We start from the raw sequence: 25,956 nt of genomic DNA on the forward strand, positions 1-25,956 counted from the left end.
TAAGCAGCATCTTGTTCTCCAGTTCTATGGGTTGGATCCTGATTTATCATGCTTAGGGCAAACCCATTGAAGTCAATGGGTCTTAAGTTAGTCATAACTGTTTCATTGACTTCAATGGGTCTACTCTAAAGATTAGAGTTGACCCTATGTCTACATTTCTGAGTTGCTGTTTTGCACCTGGCTGCAGTTGGAGGACCTTAGGTTTCTAAAACTACATCCTGTACACCTCATGTCTGCCTACCCCTGTTCTACAGAACCCAAACTAACCTAAACTGATCCTTAGGCCGGCTCTCAGTCAGACACTAACTAGATTCAGAGGTGCCTAGCTTTTGGAGGGGTGCTATAGAGTTTGCCTATAACCCATGCTCGTCCACCTTCAGTGCCACACTGTCTCTGAGGCAGGCCTGGGCCGGCCTCGCCTGTTGCTCTTGAGCGCAGAAATCAAGGCCTCACTTTCTGCAGGCTGGGGGAGGGGGCCCCTTGGCATTCCCAGCACCAAGTCACCATAGCGCGTGGACGGTAAGGAGCCGAGTCATTGGGCGTGCTGCAGAGGAGGTGGTGCCCTGCCGCTGCTTTGTTGTTGAGGTGGTCGAGAGAGGCGGAGGGGCTGTTCACGGGAGGGCCGCTGCAACCAGTCAGAATTTCATTCTGCCTCCTCAGCACGGGAAGATGATAGCGGGGACAACTCGCTATTGCTGTCTGTTATCTTAAAATAGCGAGGAAGCAGCGTGCGTATTTGTCTTCTTAACAACCGTTAGGTCTGGCGATGCCCGTCCCCGCAGGGTGCTCGGTGGGCGGATATCCAACTGGCGGCTTCGCCAGGTCTTGTTCGGCTCTGAAGAACAACAGGGAGCGGTCCCAGCCCGGAAGAGGAAGAAGCAATCACTGTAGCAGGGACGCGAGAGAGCGCAGCTGCCTCCCCTGCTACGTGGAGCTTGGAGAGCTGCGCCGCCTTGTCCGGAGGAGCTTGGACAGCTGCGCTTTCCTTGTCCCGTCTGGACGGAAACAGTGGCCAAGTGCGGCCGTCTGCACTCCTCTGTCCAGCAGGTGGGCTTGCAGGCAGCGGGAAGGGCGGGCGCGCGCCGCGCCAGGGAATTCCCTTTCTCCGCGCCCGCGCTCCAGCCCGCCCCGAGAGGCGCCTTTTTCTGCGTCGTGCCTCTCTTTGGGCGTTCCTCCTCCCAGTTGGAGACTTTGGGAGACAGAACTTTGGGGGATTCCCGGGAATAAGCGGGATGATGGGTTGGCCTCTCCGGGTGTAGGAAGCCAGGACCGACCGTCTGGCTGCATCTCGGTGCTGGAGGACCAAATGCAGCTGGATTACTCTCCAGCTGGATTCATACTGACCACCACGGGAGAACGAAAGAGCGCTACGGAGGGTTCCTTCTTTAAGGAAAGGCGGGGGAGGGGGCGGTGTTGGGTGAGAGTGGCGGTCTAGAGGAGCCGGAACGGGACACGCGCGGAACTTTTTCTCTATTTTAGTCCCCACTCCAGCCTTCCCCCTTCCTCTGCCTTCTCCCTCCTTTTGTAGCAGCTTCCCGGATTTCAAAATCTGGAGATCTCGAAAAGTTGCCCACAATTTTGTGCATATTTGCATGTTCCTAATAAAGGTATAGCATGGCCATGGATTTTGAATTTTTCACATGGACGAGCATGGCTTTCTTTGTTTTTATGTATATGATATCAGTAGCTGATCTTCTTATAGAGATCAATACGGACAATTCTATACTTTCAGATAAGTTCTGAACAAGTTCTACATTTGCATATTAATATTTTCAGTATTGTTTGAAGTGGCTTTAATCCTGCTGCATCTACGTTTTTGCCATTTTAAACTATATTTGAACAGTTGCTTTTATTTTTATTCATATTTTGTAAGCATCCCTGAGAATAGTAGCACTGGATGGCAGGATATCAAAGTTCTAATAAAGGAAGTAATTTCAAAAACTATATGGAGAGGTCCAGGACAACATTTTGCTAATCCGCTGTCTGAATTGCTTTTTAAAGGGTGATTATTATTATTTTGCTTACAAAATAGTACTGGAGCCCAGAGAGACATTTTCTAGAGAACAGAAGGAGTTTCTTGAAATCCTTCTCTGGGTTGCTTCACACCCATCATGTGGCATCTTTCCTTTGGGTAAAGACAGAAGCAACATTTCAGTTGTGCTGGAAGCAGTTTAGTGTGCACATTCCAGAATGTGTTCTAAATGTATCAAATGTGCGTTCACATCACTTCCTCCACAATCCAGAGGATGGAGACTGTTGTAACAAACTAAGTGTGAAATACAAACTCTTTGCTGCAAAATAGACCTCATTTTCAGGGTATTTTTCTATACCTGTTTATGGAGCATGTCATATGTAAAGTTGCAGTTACAGAGCACCTGTTAAGTCTAATGTGAAACTTGCAAGTGTTCAGGAAGTACAGTATGTCTTTTAAACAAGACATCTGATGTAATGCACAAAGTCTCCTTTAGATATTAATTTTTCATTTACTTTCTTCCTTATCCAATATGTTGTAATTTCAAAGCCTGTGTTTGAAGAATAATGTAAACCACACTCAAGTCAGATATGTGTTCTGTATATACTGTGGCTTTAAAAGGAAAACATGCTTTTATTAGAGATAGTGTGAACTGAATTATTTTGTGTGTAAGAGGGTGAGAGTGGCAGTGTAGTGTGCTATGAATGGTTTGGTGCTGTATCCTCTGTGTATAGGGTACAGGGGAAGGTCACCTTTTCAGAGCTGTGCCTTATGAAACCTGAAATGTTGGATCTCCAAACTAGATGTCAGAAAACAAAAATGGGATTCTAAAATTTCAGTGAATTCTGGATATACATATCCAACCCTTCTGGGTTTTCAGTGCCTACTGAAAACATAGCTTTTCCAACAGGGATTCCCAGGAAGGCAATCTTGTCCTTTGTATGAAGACTTGCTTTTTGTATGTCACTTAGAAATTTCTTTAAGTCATAAATACCATTAAATAAATAAATAGTTCTTCTTCTGATTTAGGATACTTGCCAGATTTCAGATCTAGCGTGTAGTGATCACATCTTTAGTTGTGTGTGGAACAGCATATACATTATAATGAGTAGTACAGGCTTGCATATGTATGGCCTATTCCTGCAGTCCTTATACCACCAACATGGCTGAAAGTGTTTCAGAAATCTGTAATGTTGCATATTTGCTCACACCATAATTTATGATGTTGTGCAGTATACATGTATTTCCAAATTCAACATTGTGTGAACCGGCCAGTGGCAAATATTCCCTTCGAGGGAAAGGTTCTCAAGTGTGTGGTGGGTGGCTGAACAGATCTAGGCTCTCTTGGATGTGTCTGATTTTCTGAGTCCATTTCAGTCACTCTTCAGGCCTGCTTATGGCATAGGAACATGCTTGATCACCCTGAGGGATGACTTCTGTTGGGAGAGGGACAGGAGAAATGTAATGCTGTTGATTCTTCTGGACCTCTGAACAGCTTTTGATACCATTGACCATGGTATCCTCTCTGGAGCATCTGTCAGAGTTAGGTGAGAGCAGGACAGCTTTCTGGTGGTTCCACTGCTGCTTGGATGGATGTTTTCAGAAGGTGGTGCTGAGCGATTTCTGCTTGATTCCGTGGCATCTTTGCTTTGGGGTACCACAAGGTTTCATCTCATCTCCCGTGTTGTTTAACATATACATGAAACTGCTGAGTTAGGTCATTCAGGGGTTTGGAGCGCATTGCAGACGACACGCAGCTCTATTTCTCCTTTGGATCCAGATGAGGCTGCGGAAGTGCTTGTTCACGGTAATCAACTGGATGAGGGCTAACAAACTGAAGCTCAGTCCAGACAAGACAAAGGCACTGCTAGTGCATAGCTCCTCAGATAGGATGAGAGGGATTCAACCTGTTCTAGAGGGGCTTGCACTTCCCCTGAAAGATCAGGTACATAGCTTGGGGGTGATCCTGGATCCATCACTGTCATTAGAGGTTCAAGTGGCCTCTGTGGCTCAGAGTGGCTTTAACCAGCTTTGACTGATATCCCAGCTATGACCCTGTCTGGATCCAGGACATTACAGGCCAGTTAGCTTAGCATCTGTTCTGGATAAATTGGTTGAAAGCATTATTAAAAATAAAATTAGTAAGAATCAACATGGCTTCTGCAAAGGTAAGATCAGCAATTTTGTATTTGAATTCTTTAAGAACTCCAGGATGGGCCTGGTGAAGCCTTGATAGTTATTGGGAAACTAGAACAGTTTATTTTCATCAGGTGAAAGTGAAATGGCTATATTCAGTAGGCAGAGTGCAAATATTCATATTTGAGAAATTATCAGAGTGGGTCTTAATTCCCATAGAAAAGCCTCCTTTGATTCAATGTATCTGGTAGATGCATTGATTCAGTTTAGAAATTAACTGTATGGCAAACATGCTTACCTTATACCCAGATTATTAATGGTAATCTAGTTATTATTTAAGAGAAATGTAATATTTACATAATTTTCTAAAAAAATTAAATCCAATTTAAAATGTTAAAAACCTATTTCTGAATTATTTTTTTTTTAAAAATTGATTGTTTTCCACTGCGCTATGCTGTTTTTCTGTCGTAATTAACTCCTCTGCCATGCCTGGCCCAGCTCTACCACCACATAAGCACAGAACAACTATCTAATCCAGCCTGTATCTTTGCACATGTGACTTATTTAGAGACGCATAGGGGACAGAGGAAGCTACTGGTACATAGCTGGTTCAGAACACAGGCCCATTTAGCCTAGTATTGTTGAGACTGACTGACAGTGCCTCTCCAGGGTTTCAGGCAAGATTCTTTCCTAGTCCTCTCTGGAGATGCCAGGGATTGCACCTTGGTACTTTCATGTCATGCCTCCCTCGGACTCCTCTGAGGACGAAGGGGAATGACAGGCTCCAGACCCAGGGGAAGGGACCAGCGCAGGAGCCTGAGCCCCTTCACCGCCTGTGGATGTTCCATGTCCGGCTGCAGCCCCCCCACAAAGGAGTCAGAGGGCAAAACGCCCCCAACCCCCACAGAGTGAAGGAGGCTGCATGTAGAAGAACAAGGGAGGCGAGCCTCCCTCTGTTTAAGACAGAGAGGCTCTCAAGAGTGTTTGCTTTTAACTAGTTTATGGCTTCGGCCCATTAACTCCACAAATGAAAGATGGAGTGGTAAAAAAAGTTTGCAGTTTAATCATTGTTAGTTTTATATTCTTGTATTGAATGTGTCATTTTAATGTTCATGTTTTTCTATTTTGTGTGTTTGTTGGAAACCATGTTTAGTATTCTTTTAATAAAAATGCAGGATATAAAAAAAACTAAACTCACTAAAATACTTCATTAATTGCAGTAATATTTGATCTAGGAGGGCATGAGTAAGAATAAGTTACTTCAGGAAGTTACTTCAATTCCTCTTTTCTTTCTCTCCTTCTTTAGAACAATTTGTATTTCAGAACACAATCAGTGAAAAGATGTCATTGGAAGAAAGCAGAAGGCCTCTCAAGGGGTCACTGGGAACTGAAGAGGGCTCCACTTGTGTAATCACCATAGTCTTTATTGCACTCCTGATAGACCTCTTAGGTTTCACCCTCATCTTGCCACTCCTTCCTTCAATACTGGATCATTACAGCAAGAATGATGTAAGTTAGAACTAAGCCATATTTATACTCTCACTCATCAGGTGTGAACACTACAATTGTATATTATTGGTAGAGTTTGGGAGGGGTTTTGATATGAGATACTGCGGAAGAGAGCTCCCATTTCTGCATTATGGTCACTGGCTCTGTACACTGAGATTCCTAGCAACCCCTCGGTACTTGGATCATTTGTAAAGGAGAGCAGCATCAAAATTGATTCATATACACATTTATATACAAACACATAGAGATGTGGGCAGGTTTTAGAAGAGGCCTTCCATATCTCCAGCACTGTGATCTGGAAGGAAGCACAAACAATTTTCCTTCAAATGGAGGATATTTGGTATCTTCCCCTCGCCCCCTCATTTCTCTTGATATTTGATTAGGAAATATTGGGAACGTTGCTCTGCCTTCATCTCCTCTCCCTGCCCTTCTAAACGTGTTGGAAAGGCTATAAATCATGTTCCCAGCCCCATTTCCCCATTTTGAAATCGGCAGAGACACATTTCCTCTTCCTATTCACAGACTTCCCTTAGTTCTGTGCATGACTATGCACCAAAAGTGCATCTTGAGCTAATTAGTGCAAAAGTGCATCTTGAGCTTAATAATTCCTACTCAATTCAGCATTTGCTGGTTTTTCAGTGAGGCTGAACTCGAACATACTTTTCTGAAGATTTGATTTGCTCTGTTCTCAACTTCTGTTATCTAAATAGTTTTTTGGAACACCACCTTGAGAGTATTATGGCCTAAAGGAGGTTTATAAATACTTTAATACATTTATTTATTTATTTATTATTAATAAATAAATTTATTATTAATACATAATAAATTTATTTATTTATTTTAAGTATTTTACTCCATTTCCTATAACACTGCAGTGAATTTTAACAGTGAGTGCCTATTTTAGCTGTTATCGTTACCTTAATAGTGAGACAATTTACACTTAGAATTGTGATTTTATTTTGTTTTTTTCTTTTTGTTATACGTCACCATAAGTAGGAAGGTAATACAGAAAATACATACAACTGCTTGTAGTGTTCTGTTTAGTGGATGCGAGGCATAAGATTAGTAAAGGAAGAACATAAGGAGTTCCTTCTGTTGTGACATAGTTTGAATTAAGTGAGGGGGTGGGGCGGGGTAGGGTAGGGTTAAGCTATTCCCTTTATTTTCATTAGCTTGCCTGTGTCTGAACCACTAGGAGCACAATCCTATGCAGTTTTAGACAGAAAAAAGTCCCACAACTCCCAGCACTCCCCAGCCAGCATGGGTGCATGGCTGGCTGGGGAATGCTGGGAGTTGTAGCTGTCTAAACCTGCATAGGATTGCACCCTAAGTTGCTAAGTAAAGAGTAAGTTGGGAAAATGATACAGATATTACAAATCTTGTTAAGATCTCATGATGGCAATGGGTATAGTCCTTCATTTATATGAAGGCCTCTTGTAACATCTATTTTAACAGACACCAGCATAGTTTATACTGCTTTTCCAGACCCTGTGGGAAGTGTTCTGTGACTTATCTGGTCACAATGAATCTTGGGGCTAAACTAAATATGTACTGTGCAGCTGACCCTCACCTGTTTTTAACCTCAGCATAAGCATGCAGGGCCCAATCCAGATTGGGACCACTGCACATAGGTAGGGGAGGTTTAAACCTTCCCACCCAGCCACTCCCCCCCCCAAAAAAAATTTGCCTCCCACACACATGGAGGCTAAAAAAGAAAAAACCTTTAACTCTTTTTTTTTTTAGCCCTGGAGCTTTTTTTAAACCCACATGTGGTGGTTCTGATCCAGATTGAGGCCCTGCATGATTTCACTGAGGCAAAAAAGAAAAGAAAAGTGAGGATCAGCTGCATATGATGTATTTAACATAACGAGCAATTTAGCCCTTAGCTGTAGGGGGAGTTGCAAGCTGGTGCCAGTACAGTGCTATAGTCACTGGCCTAGTTTCAGATCCTTCTGTAGCCACCTATTCTCAGACAGTAACTTTTATTTGGGCTATCTTGCAGTTTCAGTTTCCTGTCTGTTTAAAAAGGAAATAATACCATCCCGCACACATCAGCTGGAAGGGAGGCTCATGCCTTAATAAGTTTGTTAGTTTTTAAGGTGCAGGCCTTAGGGGGTGGGTGAGCTGGCTGGTTGCCCGGGGCACCAAGCTGAGCCAAAGTGGTGCCAAGGTGAGCTCAGTGGCTGTGTTTTTTGAATGTCCTGTCTGCAGTGAGCGAGGGTAGCAGAAAGCTAGTGTCTGTAACCGTTCTTTCAAGGTTCTACAGGTTGTTTGGGTACTAACTACAAAAATTATCTCCCTTCAATTAGTTTTAAAGTATTTTTTTCCCCATTCACACTTTGATATCATTTGTGCTAGGTAATAATCAGTGGAACACAGCTTAACTCTGAGGCAATAATATTTTACGTAGCTGTATATGAAACAGAACAGATGCTAATTTGAGGCTTAAGCTAGCTGTAAAATGGGTCCTTAGGAGGCTGGAAGGGAGGGGCTGCTTATTAGCTAGGTCCACAGCCCAACTGTAAGGGAATCTAAACCAATCATGGTAAGGTAAACTCTTTATGCCTGGGCAGCAGTAGAGATGAGATCAGCTAGGCAGGTTTATAATTGGCCCAGGTCAAGTAGCCCCGGTTACAGAGCTTGTTGTAAAGAGAGATGGGACAGGGAAGGCTTTTAAGAGGGATTCTGTGGCAGAGCAGTGACCTGTTCTTGTCATAGAAAGAACTCCAGGCCCTCCAGGGAAAATGTTCAAGGAATGAGTGGAGTGAGTGAACACCACCTAGAATTTCCAGGTAAGATGCCACTGGAGAGTAATTTTCTGTGGCGATTACCAAAGGTAAATGCATAGGAGTGGTGTGAGGCCAATGGCCAGAGCTTAGAGGAGGAATTCTTCCTTCCTGAGTAGTGGAGAAGGCCAGCAGCAGGTCACAACCAGAAGACCTGTGAGGCTGAGCCCCAGGAAGCAGAAAGAAGCTCTGCCAGATGGGCTTGGAATCTGGAGGAGGTACTCAGCAGAAGAACAACCCCTATTCCCTTACCTGCATGAAAGAAAAAAGGAAGCACATCTATCATTCTGTTTAATCCCTGGGCAAGAAAAAAGTGCAGGCGAGAATTCTCAGATACAGTTCGTGCATGCAATATTTCTCACATGTGGGCCCCCAGCTTTGTACACACGTGCATGCGTCCTTGTAGGGGGCAGCAGCAGGGCCACCAACATCACACCTGCACTAGGCTCCATAAACCTTCTGGGTCATCCTGCAAAGCTGCCCATGGGGTCAGGCAGGCGGTGGATAGCAAAGGCACTGGATGCTATTGTACATTTTATTATTTTTGTTGTAACAGGCTAGAACAGCTACTCCTTAGGAATCCTGTTCTGAGGAATACCAATATTATGAATAGTTAAAACCTAGCTTTTCAAAATAAGTCTGTGTTAGATAAACCTGTTGAGAGAGTCCATTCAGGGGTACTATTCCTAGTTTCAGTTTTGAGTGTGGAAGGGGGAGAAACTTCAACATGCTGATGAGATTCAAAGGCATGCTTTTGAAACTATTCAGGATTAAACTGCAAAAGACTGTGTGTTTTAAAAATATTTGTTATGGTTTCTTTTTACACTTCACAATAACCAGAAATATACCTTCCCACTAAATGATCACACATGGCTGGAGCAGGGAAATGGCTGCCACTCCCCTGCCTTCCCTGAATAGCTCCCCTGAATAGCTCCCCTGAATTCATTCCACCTGTGCACATTGCTTTTCTTCTACAGGATGGTTTCTACATGACACTGCAGGATGGGGTGGACTGGTTCACTGAAGTGGTTGGTGTGCCTACAGAAAGGAAGTACAACAGCGTCTTATTTGGAGGTATGAAAGAAGTTTCAGTATAGGACTGTTTTAAGGACAGTAGCTAGGTTTGTTCGTAGTTTGTGAGGAACACAGAACCTTATACGTCTGGTACTAAATGCAATTCAGTCATTTGTGAGAAAGTACTGGCTTGTTGTATTGTCCTCTCCTTCCCCACTTGCAGAGGAGGGTGGAGGTGGACTGGCGGGAGAGGGAGGCACCCACTAATGACATTGGATGCATGATGTTTGCCAGCTCATCCACCAGTCAGCTGGTGCCACCGCTGTGATCAATTGAGGAAAGGAGGGCAGAGACCATTTAAATGGCCTCAGAAGCCAGCCAAGGTGGGGGAGGGGAGGATGAAGGAGAAGGCAGAGCCAAAGGGAAACCGAAGAGAGAACCTGGCAAAGGAGGGCAGAGCCACACACGGTCAAGGTGGGCTACGGGAGGTGTGCTGCTATGGCGCCTCTGCCCTGCCTCATTCATAGAAGCTTACAGAAGGTCCAGACAATATTGTTTTCTACTTGTGACCCTCCCATGTTTTCGTAGCTCTTCTTCCATCTTTTTCCTTAATGCATAAAATCTGTTAAGGAGAAAAAGAGGGAACAGCTGAACAATGCCTTTTGATTGCAAGTGCTTGGCATCCTCTGCTGAGAGCACTCAAGATGAATGATCTATTAGCATTCTTATTCACTTTCTAATGCAATGAGTGAGCTTCTTTCCCATAAGCACACAGGATCACACTAATTTACTCAGAACTCACTTTTGACATTTTAAAAACACCTTTTTTTAAATAAAGAGGTATCATGATACATCTTTGATATGAAATTATTATTGTTATTTAAGGGAACTTAGCACTGTTCTGAAAATGCCCAGAGTTCTGAAATGATGTTTACCACAAAATGTTTGTTACTGGTCTCAGTGTCTGATAGGCTTATAAACGTGTAGGAGAACAATCGTATGGCCCCTAGACAGCGACTTAGGGGCCCCAGGATAGTTCGGATTCTGACCTTGGAGCTCATAATCAGGCCTTTGGCCCTCCCCTCACAGCCTGTGTGGAAAGAACCATGCAGGCTCCCTCTCTGAGGTTGGGAACGTAACCTTGGAGAGGGGGAAGGAGGGCATCTTGATGGGAGAGGAGGAGACTGGAGAGACCTCCCCAGCGCCCTTCCCCCCCTCCATGATGCCCAGCTAGACAGTCAAAAAAGCCTGTCTAGCAAAAATGCAGGGTAGGAGGATGGGGAGGCAAAGGTCACCTCCATCACTCCTCCCACCCTGCATAAAGCGATCATAAGCCTCCATGTTCGGAGGCTTTCGATCATCGCAGTAGGATTGCTACCTAAATTGGGGACAGATTACTTACTCACATTTAAATTCTGGAGCCTGTAAATTTTTAAATGACATTTGCTCAGTGTCATCCAGTGAAGCATTTTCAGGTGATGAAGGCCTTCTTGTGTAGGTTCATAGAATCATAGAATAGAATAGTAGGGTTGGAAGGGGCCTACAAGGCCATCGAGTCCAACCCCCTGCTCAATGCAGGAATCCAAGTCAGAGCATCCCTGACAAATGGCTGTCCAGCCTCGTCTTGAAGGCCTCCAGTGTGGGAGAGCCCACCACCTCCCCAGGTAATTGGTTCCATTGCCGTATTGCTCTGACACTCAGGAAGTTTTTCCTGATGTTCAGTCGGAATCTGGCTTCCTGTAACTTGAGCCCATTATTCCGTGTCCTGCACTCTGGGATGATCAAGAAGAGATCCTGGCCTTCTTCTCTGTGACAACCTTTCAAGTACTTGAAGAGTGCTATCATATCTCCCCTCAGTCTTCTCTTCTCAAGAGTGTGTAAGAGCTGGAACTCTCAAAGGCCTGCTCTGACCAATTTGCTGTACATTTTGAAGATAAAGTTGTTTGCAGTCATACCAATTTCACCGTCATAGTTTTGACAGAATCTGATATGGTGGAGCTAGCGTACAGTCTAGTCACGTTGTTATGGCTCCCTTTTGGCTTGTGCTGGCTGCTTGGAGGTTTGAGGATTATCATATGTTCCCTTGATCCTTGCCTATCCTGACTAGTGAAATCTGCCAGAGCTGGGTTGGAGATATGGACCTTGGACTTCTTGAGGGATGGTGAAATTCCCACTTCCTTGAAGGAGACAGCAATGAGGCCTTCATTAAATGAAACAAATTTAGATTGAATATTTTCAGATCATTCTTGGGCAAGGTGTCAGAGTGTGTGGTAGCTTCTCAACTCCAGTCACTGCTGGATAATGCTGATTATTTAGATTTATTCCAAGTAGTTTTTCAACCCTGCTTTGGGATGGAAACAGCCTTGTTGCCTTGCTGGATGACTTATACCAGATACCAGGGAACGAGGGGCGGGGGTACAGCCCTGTTGGTTTTCCAGGATCTCCCGGTAACTTACAATACCATCAACCATGATATCCTCTTGACCATCTATCCAGGCTAGGATTAGAAGGTGCAGTGTTAAAGTGGCCTCAGTTCTTCCTGGAGGATCTGTCCCAGAAAGTGGTGCTAGGGGACTATTGCTCTGCCCCATGGACATGAGCATATGGCAGTCTTCCCCAACCTTGTGCCCTCCACATCTTTTGAACTACGGCTCTTACCATTTCGGACCACTGGCAATGCTAGCTGGGGTGGAGGGGAGTTGAAGTCCAAAACATCCAAAGAGCACCAGGTTGAGAAAAGCTGGCTTACGGGGTGCCACATGGTTCTGTCCTTTCCCTATGCTTTTTAATATCTACATGGAATCACGGGGGAAAGTCAACTGGAGGTTTGAGCTAAGGTGTCATCAATATGAGGTTGACCCTCAACACTACCTCTCATTTCCATCTACCCATCCCAGGGAGGCTGTGGTACTCCTGTGATATTCTGCAGGCAATTTTTGAATGGATGAGGGCAAACAAGCTGAAATTTAATCCAGATAAGACAGAGGTACTGTAGGTAGAGAAACCAACTACTCCCACCCCCTGACATCTTCCAAGCTGCTGACATCTTCCAGGCTGCTGGGGGCATGGGGGGACAATCTGGCCCCCAGATCAAAGGTGACTCCCTGTCCTTCCACTAGAGCATGAATAACTGAAACATAGTCCACAGTCCACAGCCAGGTAAAGACAATGAAAGCTTTTAGTGAGCATACCTGTAATATTACATACATTTGTTGGATTCATACTTGACATTTTTAGGAGTAATGCTTACAACAATTTAGGTATACACCTAAAAAACATGTGACGTGGTCCATAGGCATATATAGCCTTGAGTAGAGGACTGACCTTGATGCTGTCGAACCCACAATGTGTCTAATTATCAATCTTTTCCAGGTCTGATTGGCTCCATATTTTCTATCCTTCAGTTTCTTGCCTCTCCACTAACTGGTGCTGCATCTGATTACTTTGGGAGAAGACCAGTCATGCTGTTGACTGTGGTATGTCTGTTGATGGGAATAGAAAATGTGCAGTGGATATTTTTCCGTTGCAACTATGACACGAAAAAGGGGGAGGGGGGGAGAACAACAAAACAACAAATATCAATTCACAGAGATCATTCACAATACCATGAATAAAAAAGGGTTCACCACTTCTATTTCAATGTATACATTAATATAGGTGGTCCATATATCTAAATAAGATGAGATTGATGACTGTAGGACATGTGTTCAAACACAGAGAGAACAGTAAGATCCTCAGACCATTGAATGATAGGTGGTGGGTGTTTATCTTTCCAGGCTTGAAGTGTGAGTCTCTTTGCAACAGTAAGGGCTCCCCACATCAGTTTTTGCTGTCTGTCTATGCTCACATCACAGGAATATAATTTAAAAGGGCATAAACATTTGCAATTGTCACAGATTTTTCAAGAACAAAATGTATGCAAGCAATAACTTCCAATGAGAGAGAAGCCACTGAGGGGCATGCCCATATCATATGCCTCAGCACGGCACTGTCTGCATTACATCAGCAGCATCTAATGGAGGAGCCAGCTTCTTCTTAACAAGCCTCTATGGTGTCTAATATACACAAAACATCAATTATTGTTGGATCAACCTTAAATCTACAGAAATGGAGCTTTGCATTGATTAGGCTGTATAGAGCATTCTAGTTCCCTTTCCCATCCATCTCTAACAGTCTGAGCAACCCTTGTACGACATTCGAAAAGACATTTATGAACAGCTATTGTAGGCTTAGCTTTCTATGAAGAACCATTTAATTCCTCCAGCACTGTAGGAGGTGCTGAAGCACTCATGCTGATGACCCATAAATAGATAGCAAAAGGTGCTGTAGTTGAAGATATTGCCACTCAGCAGCAGGCAGAACATTATATCTAAGATGCAATATTGAGAATGGTAAAAATTATTCATTCAATCCTACTAACTGATCTAACCCTGCATTGAGTGCAATTTGTTTGTAGAAAGGCAGGGTATAAATCAAATAAATAGCATACAAATTCCATTGTCGACCCAACTCCTTCACAAAAAAGACTGCCTCTCTATTTTCAAACCAGGATTCCCCCATAAGGTTAATTTAGCATGAGAATAATGGTCACAAAGCAGCCGTCAAGACTTTATACACCATATATCTCTAGCTCCTGAGACTGCAGGTAGAACCATTCCTTCAATAGATCCTAGTGCTATCCAACCATGAAGTAGTGCCAAATAAGTTGACTCCAGAATAACCCATGGAGGAGTAATAGTGGAAAAAGATGGTTGCAATTTGTATGAGTTAAAAGCTATGCCTTATGGTATAAGGTAAGATCTGGAAAATTAAGTCCTTCTTCCTGATTGGCAATACCACCTCCTTAAGTAAAAAGTGGGGAGGAGAAAAAAACAATCCCCCGGAACTTCCAAAACGCTGCATGAAGTTGTTGAAAATACATTTGGGGAATACATAAAGGAATATTGCACAATATATAAATTACCCATGGCAAGACAGTAATCTTAAGTATCTTAACCTTACCTCAAGTATTTAAGTTAAGTGATGCCCATCTAGATCAAGAGATATTCCTGCCAGCAATACACTTAAAATCAAGTTGATAATTTGAGAAATATCTCTAGGCACTAATATACCAAAATATGTTTAGCTTTGGGATACCAGCATAATTTTCATTTAGCAAATACACCAGGTGACTTGATATCAGCTAAAGGAATTAATTCAGATTTTGACCAAGTGATAGTATAGCCCGAAAGCGTGCCAAAGGTATCTATTCATCTTATTAATTCCAGTATTGAAGATTCTAACCTAATAATAATAACAAATCATGTGCATAGAAGGCCATTTTATATTCAACCTGCTCAAGCCATAACTTTTTCTACTCTGCCTAATTGCTTACACCAAGGGTTCAAAGCACAAATCAAATTTCAAAGGTGAAAGAGGACAGCCTTTCCTTGTACCCTTCTCTAAACAAATGAAGCTTGAAAGAATTCCATTTATCATCACTTGTGACATAGAGAAGAGCAAGATAATTCCAATCCATCTTAAACATTCCTACAGAAAACCAAATTTTATTAAAGTAACAAACATTTTTTTAAATATATATATCGGTAGCAACAAATACATACGGAATGCATATATATGAAAATATAACTTACTAGCAAGTATACATAGGCTTCAACAAAAGCAGACCAGATATCCAGAGAAGTATCTATTTGAAGGTGGCGTCTATATGCCACCCGTTCAAATGTTGAAAATGTTGTAAGGTCCTCAATCCATTGCAATATAGGAGGTGGGCGTTTATTCTTCCAATGTTGTAATATCAGCTTTTTAGCTGTTAAGAGAGCATGGATAATCCATTTATGCTGACCATTAGTTAATTTCCATGAAGCAGGTAAATAATTTAAAAGAGTGTTCACCAGTGAATATTAAAGACTGTTCCAGTACAAAATTTATCTGTATAATAACCTCCTCCCCCAAAGAAGCAACTACTGGACATTGCCTGCATTGCACAGCCAGCAGTTAGCTGAATTAGACATTCCCTTATTAAAGAGATGTTGCAGTGTCCAATAGAAATGAAACAAACATTTTTGCTGAATAAGACACACCCTCAGATCCATAGATGCAGTAGGTATAGACACAGCAACAATTCACTCATTAGATAGAATGGTACAGTCCAACTCCCGATTCCATTCCTGCTTAAAATCCTGTATATCATATTTATTCGCCAATAACAAGTATTTATAGACATGGATCGTGGTTTACTTTTCCAGACTAACCTTAATAAATGCTTCCAATAAGGATGGAGACTCTGATGCTGTAAAAGCAGCTGGGCAAAACCAAGATCCTAACAAATGCTGCAATTGCAAGTATTGCCATTCAGCCATAGCTGGCAAGTCCTATTGGGCATGAAGACAGAAAATGACAAAAACTCATCATTGGCACGTACCAGTTGATGATCTAAAGTAAAAAAATCACCTTATCTGTCCATGTTCACCACAAAAACATTTTCTCACCAATTTTTAGAACTGGATTGCCCCATAAAGTCAATTTAGCATGAGAAAAGGGATCAATGTGTAATTGAAGTGACATTATATGCCACATATATGTAATTGTAGGAACTGTGGGAGGGACCCTATGCATTCTTGTATGGTTAGAAACTAATGCCATCCATTTAGAGAGAGGAACCAGACAAGAAGATTCCAAAACAGGTCAAGACAGGAAAACCAAAATTCAGTTTGAGTCAGCAGATAAGCCTGAAGATATAAGGCAAGATCTGGAAAACCAAATGCACCTTCTTTTAACTGGAAGTTGCATCCTTTTCAGAGGTAATCTTGGTGGAGAGCACCTCCCACCCACCCCCCACCCCGAATTTATGAAACAAAGCATTGGTTTTCTGAAAACTTTTCCCAAGTATAGATAAGGCAATCCCATGTAAAACATAAACAAGCCGAGGTATAGCATTCATCTTAAGGGTATTTACCTTACCCCAGACATAACATAAACCGCCAATACATTTTGTCAAAGGTTTGCTCAGGATCAAGTGAGATCATTGCAGCCAAATCTGTTCTTTTAGTACTCAAAGCAATCAAATTTACTACAAGCCTTAAATTAGCTGCTCCCTGTCTTTGGTGATAAATCACACTTGATCATGATGTCCCAATGCTGAAGTCTATTGGCAAGGATTGCTGTTAATATTTTAGCATCTGTATTGATTAAAGAAATTGGCCTATCATTTGCAGTTGGTGTGATCTTTGCCAGGTTTGGGAATAACTGATATATAAGCAATCATATAACAATACTGGTAAAATTCCTGATTCAAAGGCCTTACGAAAAAGACAAAGACGCTTAGGAGTCAAAACATCTAAGTTAGCCATATACCCTTCTATAGGAAAACCATCTGAACCCAGAGGTTTCTCAGGTGTGGGCAGGCTGATAAAGGGAGAGGTGCTTCTGCACATATTTGGGTTTTAAAGGTAAACACCAGCACCTTGCATTGAACTCAGAAGCGAATAGGCAGCCAGTGTAGCTCCTTCAGAATGGGTGAAACCAGTTCTGTCAGAAGTGTCTGGCTGCACTGGTTACAATTCTGGCTGCCCTGTTAAGCACTCACTGAAGCTTCTGAGTCATCTTTGAGGGTTGCCCCACATACAACACATTATATGTGTTTATGTGTCACATTATATGTGAGGGTAGCCCCACATACAACACATTATACAACACATACAACTGGGAAGTTATCAGTGTCAGGTCTGGGGCATGGGTGGCAGGTGTCCTTGGCAAGAGCACCGGGACCAGGATGGATGGAGGTGGGCAGAGAGCAGAGGTTCCCTGGGCAAGGATCAGACCCAAACAAGGCATGGCAGGGCTAGAGGCGAAAGCAGAGTCCAAACAGGCAGGGGTAAAGAACCAGCAAGGCGTAGCAAAGATAAGGAACGAGCAACTGGAACATGATGCTGCCACCAAGATAACTTGTGTTGCTCTGGCAAGGTTTGTATGGAAGAGGAAGCTCCTTAGAGAACTCCCTGATGCTTCCAGCTGGTCTGCATTAGAGGGCCTGGGAGCACCTGCAGGGCCAGGGCCTAATCCTGCAAATACTGTGAGCCAGGCTGCCTTCTATGTCTGGCCCCCAGGTGGAGCTGCAGAGCTTCCCAGACTGAGCAGATCCTGACAATCAGCGTCTGAACTACTGTGGTTAGACGATCCCAGTCCAAGGACAGTTCTGCTTGGTGGACCAGCCAGAGCTGGTAAAAGGCACTACTAGCCACTAAGGCCACCTGGAGCTAAAGCAACCAATTTGGATCAAGGAATACCCGCAAGCTATGCACTTGCTCTTTCAGAGGGAGTTCAACCTCTTCTGGAACAGGCTGCACACCCAATTCCCAGACATGAACACCTACTCACAGGGCCTCCATCTTGTTGTGATTCAATCTTTATTGGCCTTCATACTACACATTTTTTAATCTACCACCTGTACAGCCTCACCTGACTCAGATGGAACAGAGAAATAGAGATGGGTGTCATCACATATTACTGACACCTCACTCCAAATCCCCTAATGACTTCACCCAGTGACTCCATATACATGTTAAATAACGTTGGTGGCACAGTTCTGCCACTTTATCCATAATGAAATTATGGTTGAGGACTGTTTTATTATGAATGTAGCTGGGATTACAAGCAGCACCCCCAGGCTTGAGGGTATGTTAATAGGGCAACCTCAATTCCCTGTAGAGGGAATAGCTCTTAAATGTCTTACTGCACTTCCCCTCATCTGGCTAGTCCAACACCCTGTGCCATACCTCCTTCTGTCTGTGCCTACTATAATAGGGGTGTCCCCACATTCTCCCTCATCATTCCCATTGCCCAAGCACATAATGATACCAAAAACCACCTCCTAAAGCAGCTGACTTAACAACCAGGATAAATTATCACATTAAAAGTGCAGTCAAGTTGAAGTGCAGCACAGTCAGATTAAAATGAATCAAAGAGCAGTACAGTCAAATAAAAAGTTGATCACAAAGTACAGCAGGGAGTCCTCTTCCCACAAGCCCCCAGTAGCCAAGGGCAGGGCTTTGGATAGGGGCAGGGCCTTGCCTGAGGCCCCATGGCCAGATGGGATGGCCTCATGGGCCAAATTGGCCCACAAGCCTGAGGTTCCCTATCCCTTGTTTAGTTGATTCAACTTTTAATCAATAAGAACACACACATTCAGTAAAAGTACTTATTTTAACAAATGCACATGGCAAGCACGATCGTAAGATGCAGTCCCTATTTCTCACATAAGAGGGAATCACTATTCTAAGATGATTGTTTTTAGATAATGCACATATTGTCATAGCAAAGTAACAGCACAATCTTATACTTATTGTTGTTGGGAATACTTATCTACCCAGATGTAAGTCCCATTAAGTTCAATGGGGTTACTCCCACGTAAGCAGGTATAAAATTGCACCATAAGTCTGCTTCTTGCTTCACAAAGATTGTTTTATCTGAATGCAAGTTTAATTAATAAAACACATATGATTAACATTAGCCCTCCTGCAGTCATCTGGCACTTCCCCCGTCCTCCATTATTTCTCAAAGATAATAGACAGTGGTTCTGAGAGCACTTCTGCCAGTTCCTTTATGACTCTAGGATGCAGTCCATCTGGCCCTGGAGATTTGAACTCATTCAAAGTAATTAGGTGTTCCTTGACCATCTGCCTATCGATATCAAGCTGCAATCCTGCCCCTTCAGCCTGAACTTTGCCTTTGCCAGGGGGGCCATAGACCCTCTTTTGGGAAAAGACTGAGCCAAACTAGGAATTGAGCACTTCTGCCTTTTCTTTGTCATCTGTTATCATTTTGCCATCCTTACTGAATAGCTGAACCACCATTTCTTTCCTCTTTCTTTTACTATGCACATATCTGAAGAAAGCCTTTTTGTTGCTTTTAGCATGCTTTGCTAACCTCCACTCGTTCTTAGCTTGACGCCATCCCTGCAATTCTGTGCTACCTGCCTGTACTCTTCCTTTATTGCTTGGCCTTCTTTCCACTTCCTATATGTGTCCTTTTTTGTTTTCAGGTCATCCCTAAGCTTTTTGTGAAGCCACATTGGCTTCTTCTGTTGTCTTCCACCTTTTCTTCTTGTTGGAATTGTTTGTAATTGTGACTCCCTCCCATCTTGGACTCCTTTTCTCGTCAGAGTCGCTTGCCCTGTGACCTTACTTATCATTGTTCTGAGTTTATTAAAACTGGCTTTCCTAAAATCCAGGGTACACATTTGGCTACACTCAGCATTTGCTTCCTTTTAGAACCAAGAACTCAAGTATAACATGGTCGCTTTCCCCCAGAGTTCCTGTAACTGCTACTTTATCCACTAAGTCATCTCTGTTGATTAGGATCAAGTCAAGGATAGCCGATCCACTAGTTCCTTCCTCTACTTTCTGTAGGAGGAAGTTATCAGCAACACAAGTCAGGAATTTCTTGGAGGGGCCATGTTTTGCAGAATTTGTCTCCCAACAAATATCTGGGAAATTGAAGTCCCCCATTGCTACTACATCATGCTTCCTTGAAACATTGGCAATTTGCTTTTCAAAAGTTTCATCCTCGTCTTCTCCTTGGTTGGGTGGCCGGTAGTAGACTCCGACCACCATGTTCCTTTTATTCTTTGCTGCATTTATTTTAACCCAGATGCTCTCGATGGGGCTACCAAGCTCACCCTCCTGTATTTCTGTGCAGAGATATGTATTTTTAACATATAGTGCAACCCCACCTCCCTTTCTGTTCCTCCTGTTCTTTTTGAACAAGTTATAGCCTTCAATTGTTCAGTCGTTCAGTCGTGTCCGACTCTTCGTGACCCCATGGACCATAGCACGCCAGGCCTTCCTGTCCTGCGCTCTCTCCCGGAGCGTGCTCAAGTTCATATTCATTGCATCCGTGATGCTATCTAGCCATCTCATCCTCTGCCGTCCCCTTCTCCTTTTGCCTTCAGTCTTTCCCAGCATCAGGGTCTTTTCCAGGGAGTTTTCTCTTCACATTAGGTGGCCAAAATATTGGAGCTTCAGCTTCATTATCTGTCCTTCCAATGAGCAGTCAGGGTTGATTTCCTTTAGGATGGACTGATTTGACCTCCTTGCAGTCCAGGGCACTCGTAAGAGTCTTCTCCAGCACCACAGTTCGAAAGCATCAATTCTTCAGCGCTCAGCCTTCCTTATAGTCCAGCTCTCACAGCCATACATTACTACTGGGAAAACCATAGCTTTGATTAGACGGACCTTTGTCGGCAAGGTGATGTCTCTGCTTCTTACTATGCTGTCTAGGTTGGCCATAGCTTTCCTCCCAAGGAGCAAGCGTCTTTTAATTTCATGGCTACAGTCACCGTCTGCGGTGATCTTGGAGCCCAAGAAAGTAAAATCTGTCACTGCTTCCATTTCTTCCCCTTCTATATGCCAGGAAGTGATGGGGCCAGATGCCATGATCTTAGTTTTTTTAATGTTGAGTTTCAAACCAGCTTTTGCACTCTCCTCTTTCACCCTCAACAAGAGGCTCTTGAGATCCTCTTCGCTTTCTGCCATTAGGGTGGTATCGTCTGCATATCGGAGGTTGTTGATAATTCTCCCGGCAATCTTAATTCCGATCTCTGATTCATCCAACCCGGCATTTCTCATGATGTACTCTGCATATAAGTTAAATAAGCAGGGTGACAATATGCAGCCTTGTCGTACTCCTTTCCCAATTTTGAACCAATCGGTTGTTCCATGTCTGGTTCTTACTGTTGCTTCTTGACCCTCGTACAGGTTTCTCAGGAGACAGGTAAGGTGGTCTGGTACTCCCATCACCCTAAGAATTTGCCACAGTTTGTTGTGATCCACACAATCAAAGGCTTTAGCGTAGTCAATGAAGCAGAAATAGACGTTTTTCTGGAATTCTCTTGCTTTCTCCATGATGCAGCGAATGTTGGCGATTTGATCTCTAGTTCCTCTGCCTCTTCGAAACCCCGCTTGTACTTCCGGTAGTTCTCGGTTCGCATACTGCTGAAGCCTAGCTTGTAGGATTTTGAGCATCACCTTGCTGGCATGTGAAATGAGCGCAATTGTGCGGTAGTTTGAACACTCTTTGGCGTTGCCCTTCTTTGGAATTGGAATGTAAACTGACCTTTTCCAGTCTTGTGGCCACTGTTGAGTGTTCCAAATTTGTTGGCATATTGAATGCAGCACTTTAACAGCATCATCTTTTAGGATTTTAAATAGTTCGGCTGGAATACTGTCATCTCCGCTAGCTTTGTTGTTACTAATGCTTCCTAAGGCCCACTTGACTTCACTCTCTAGGATGTCCGGCTCAAGTTCAGTGAGCGCACTATCATGGCTATCAGGGACATTCAAATCTTTCCTGTATAGTTCTTCTGTGTATTCTTGCCACCTGTTCTTAATCTCATCTGCTTCTGTTAGGTCCCTGCCTTCTTTGTCCTTTATCATGCCCGTCTTTGCACAAAACGTTCCCTTGAGATCTCCAATTTTCTTGAAGAGATCTCTAGTCTTTCCCATTCTGTTGTTTTCCTCGATTTCTTTGCATTGTTCATTTAAGAAGGCCTTCTTGTCTCTCCTTGCTATTCTCTGGAACTCTGCATTCAGTTGGGTATATCTTCCCCTTTCTCCCTTGCTTTTCACTTCCCTTCTTTCGTGAGCTACTTGTAAAGCCTCATCAGACAGCCACTTGGCTTTCTTGCATTTCTTTTTCTTTGGGACGGATTTCGTTGCTGCCTCCTGAACAATGTTACGGACCTCCGTCCATAGTTCCTCAGGCACTCTTGTCTATCAGGTCTAATCCCTGAAATCTATTCCTCACCTCCACTGTATATTCATCAGGGATATGATTTAGGTCATACCTGAAAGGTTTAGTGGCTTTCCCGACGTTCTTCAATTTAAGCCGAAATTTTGCAAGAAGCAGCTCATGATCTGAGCCACAGTCAGCTCCAGGTCTTGTTTTTACTGACTGTATGGAGCTTCTCCATCTTTGGCTGCAAAGGACATAATCAATCTGATTTCGATATTGACCATCTGGTGACGTCCATGTGTAGAGTCGCCTCTTGTGCTGTTGGAAAAGAGTGTTTGCTATGATCAGCATGTTCTCTTGGCAAAACTCTATTAGCTTTTGTCCTGCTTCATTTTGTACACCAAGGCCATGCCTGCCTGTTATCCCGGTGATTTCTTGACTTCCTACTTGAGCATTCCAATCCCCTATGATGAAGAGGACATCTTTTTTTGGTGTTAGTTCTAGAAGGTGTTGTAGGTCTTCATAGAACCCATCAACCTCAGCTTCTTCGGCCTCAGTGGTTGGGGCATAGACTTGAATTACTGTGATGTTGAATGGTTTGCCTTGGATTCGTACTGAGATCATTTTTAAGATTGTACCCCAGTACTGCTTTTCCCACCCTTTTGTTGACTATGAGTGCTACTCCATTTCTTCTAAGGGATTCTTGCCCACAATAGTAGATATGATGGTCACCTGAATTAAATTCACCCATGCCTGTCCATTTGAGTTCGCTGATTCCCAAGATGTCAATGTTCAATCTTGCCATCTCATGTTTGACCACCTCCAGCTTACCTTGATTCATTGATCTGACATTCCAGGTTCCTAAACAATATTGTTCTTTACAGCATCGGATTTTCTTTTCACCGCCAGACACATCCACAGCTGAGTGTCCTTTCGGGTTTGGCCCAGCCGCTTCACTCTTTCTGGTGCTACTTGGAAATACCCTCTGCTCTTCCCCAGTAGCATATTGGACACCTTCCGACCTGAGGGGCTCATCTTCCGGCGTCATATCTTTTAGCCTTGTGATACATTCCATGGGGTTTTCTTGGCAAGAATACTGGAGTGGGTTGCCATTTCCTTCTCCAGTGGACCACATTTTGTCAGAACTCTCTGCCATGACCTGTCCGTCTTGGGTGGCCCTGCACGGCATAGCTTATGGCTTCACTGAGTTACGCAAGCCCCTTCGCCACAACAAGGCAGTGATCCATGAAGGGGAGCCTTCAATTGCTGTATTCCAAATCAGGTTGGAACCTTAGCAATAAGGTTATTAGGGTATGATATCACTGTGATTTTAATCCTAATTCCAGATGTTTTACGTATGATGGAAACTTAAATTTTAAATAAAACAAAATGCATCCAATCCCTTGCTCATTCACACACCACACATCCAAATGTAGTGGTGTAGTGGAGCGAGGGCTCACAGGGTTGAAGTGCAGGGACTTTTGGATTTAGCAGGGATGCCAGACCTTCAGACTTCCCTGTTCCCTCTCAGCTTAGCTGCAGTCCTCACAGTAGAATGGATTTCCCCAACAACAATACATTGTTCTGAGTTATCCCATGTGCGCACGCACGCACACATATATAAATAAAAATACAGACACACATTTCCAGTTCAGGTTTGGTTCAACTCGTAGTGTGTAATATATACTCCTTAAGTGGAATGAACCAAGATTTTTGTGCTTTCTCAGTGTGTCCTCATTCAGAAAATTGTTTTATAGTGAAATGGACTTGGCTGTCTTGTCTAATGAAAATATCTTCTTCTCTCTGTAGATTGGTCTGATAGCATCATATTCCCTGTGGGCCATTTCCAGGAACTTTGAGCTATTTCTTTTCTCTAGAGTCATTGGTGGAATAAGCAAAGGGAATGTCAGCCTTTCCACTGCCATAATTGCTGACTTGCCGTGTCCAAAAGTTCGAAGCAAGGGCATGGTGAGTTAACAGCATAAGTTGGTGCCTTTGATGAGGATCTCTGCTATTTAGTCTTTGATCAACGACAATTGCAGGGTTCCCCCACCCCAAGCAAATCATGCATGTGAATACGTTCCCAGTGAAGAGTGGGCTTGGATGGGATATAAACTGACATGAACCTGGCCATTTACTAATCACCACCCACCAGCTTAGCAGCTTTTGATTGTGCATTTGCACAATACTAAGCAAGTATCACTGGGTGCCACTTTCACCAGAAGCTGGGGGTGAGGAGTTTGCCCTCCTCAGTCTTGCCTTAGGTAGCCAACAGAAGAACTGGGAATGCATTTGAGAGCAACTTTTAATTTCTTTGCTTCTGCTCATCATTTTTTCCTGTGTAAAATTCTTTGTTGGTATTGCTTGTTATACCACTGCCTGAACATGAATGTCCAGTTTTCTTACTTTGTCTGTTTTTTGATCTGCTTGCAGTCCTCCACTTTTTCAGTTGCTAGTGGTCTAGTGAAATTTATGCAGTGGCTAGTTATCAAGTTACAAACAGCTTTAGATGGGTTGATTCACATTTCATGTTCTGCGTAACTGATCAGATTTGGCCAGGGATGGGCACCTTCCTTGGATGGTAGAGGTGATGATGGTTTATTTATATACTGCTTTTTGGCCCAAAGGGCCCCCAAGACCCTTTTAGTATGAATAGCATATTAAAATACAATAAAAATAAGATACAGTGGATTAGTCAACTGAAAGCAACAATGTAAAACAACAAAATCAGGATAAGATTAAAAGAGAGCTTTCCCAAACTGAAGGGTTAAGGAGTGTTCTTACCAGTCTCCTATCCCATATATTTAGAGACTAAAAACCCAAACAGACCAGAGAGATTCTAAAAAAGCTTATCCCAGCTAGAGGAATTAAGAGGTGCTTTCACCATCACTCCATTCCAACTATTTAGGGGTTCAGGGCAAACAAGTAATGAGTAGCCAAGGCTAAAAGGGGATGTCTCTCTCATGCCAACCTGAAGGGACAACCCAAAGGGCAAACTTCCTTTTAGTGTTCCCCCCTTTGATAGTGACTGGCAGTGGTGACAGTGGCTACCACCTGGTCACAGTTGTAAAAATATCCTCATAGGGCAGAACTACCTTTTCTGCCTCATTGTTCATCCACTGCTCCATTTCATCCTTGCAACAGACAAGCACTTTAGGGGCTGAGTCCCAAGGGCATGTGTTCCAGCCACTGCTCCTCTCACTGTCTCCAGACAAACAGAATTTCTGGGGCCAGAGCCAAATATCTCTCAAAAGAGTTGCATCCCATTTTGTAGCTACAGGTGTCTTCCACACAGGAACTCTTCATAAGGATCGCAGTCAAGAGCAGGTGAAAAAGTTCAGCCTGGATCGTCTTAACACAATTTCTCCCTGCTTTAATGTAGCTAACAGAGCAGTCTAAGCATGTTTACTCAGTATTACGTCCCATTAAATTCAATAGGATTTACTTCCCAGTGTATTTAGCATTGCAGCCTAAGCATACTATTTTTCAATAATGTGGCAGCAGTCAAGCAACAATTGGTTAGGTGTTGCATTTGTTCTACAATATTCTTACTCTGAAATTACTGTCCTCAAGTGTGACAAACATGAAAATCTTGCTATCCGGGCTTAGACATATTTATTAGCCCAATAAATACAAGATTATTTTTGTGTCTGAACTTATTTTCTTGCCATCACATTTTAAATCTTATTGCTACAATCAAGATTGTTAGGGATGTTCTAAGAAGTTTGTATTTGAACAACAGCCTAAAAGCTTCAGAAAAGTATTGTTTCTTTTTGTTGCCATTCACCGTTTATTATTATTTAATTC

At 43.1% G+C, this 25,956-nt stretch overlaps 1 protein-coding gene across 3 annotated transcripts in view; it reads left to right on the forward strand.

Moving 5' to 3' along the window:
* Window positions 1–884: 884 nt before the first annotated feature.
* The window catches only part of SLC75A1 (solute carrier family 75 member 1), a 98,621-nt gene continuing 73,549 nt past the window's right edge, over window positions 885–25,956 (forward strand). For all 3 annotated transcript variants that reach the window (XM_084859916.1, XM_084859915.1, XM_084859917.1), the window contains exons 1-5: window positions 885–1,047; window positions 5,415–5,617; window positions 9,381–9,477; window positions 12,790–12,893; window positions 23,959–24,117. In XM_084859916.1, coding sequence (XP_084716042.1) covers window positions 5,450–5,617; window positions 9,381–9,477; window positions 12,790–12,893; window positions 23,959–24,117 — 528 coding nt within the window. In that variant the 5' untranslated portion in view covers window positions 885–1,047; window positions 5,415–5,449. The remainder of the gene's footprint in view (window positions 1,048–5,414; window positions 5,618–9,380; window positions 9,478–12,789; window positions 12,894–23,958; window positions 24,118–25,956) is intronic.

This window comes from Heloderma suspectum, chromosome 5 (assembly GCF_057233095.1).
Source record: "Heloderma suspectum isolate Gila_16-S chromosome 5, 16-S_ref, whole genome shotgun sequence".
NCBI lineage: Eukaryota > Metazoa > Chordata > Lepidosauria > Squamata > Helodermatidae > Heloderma > Heloderma suspectum.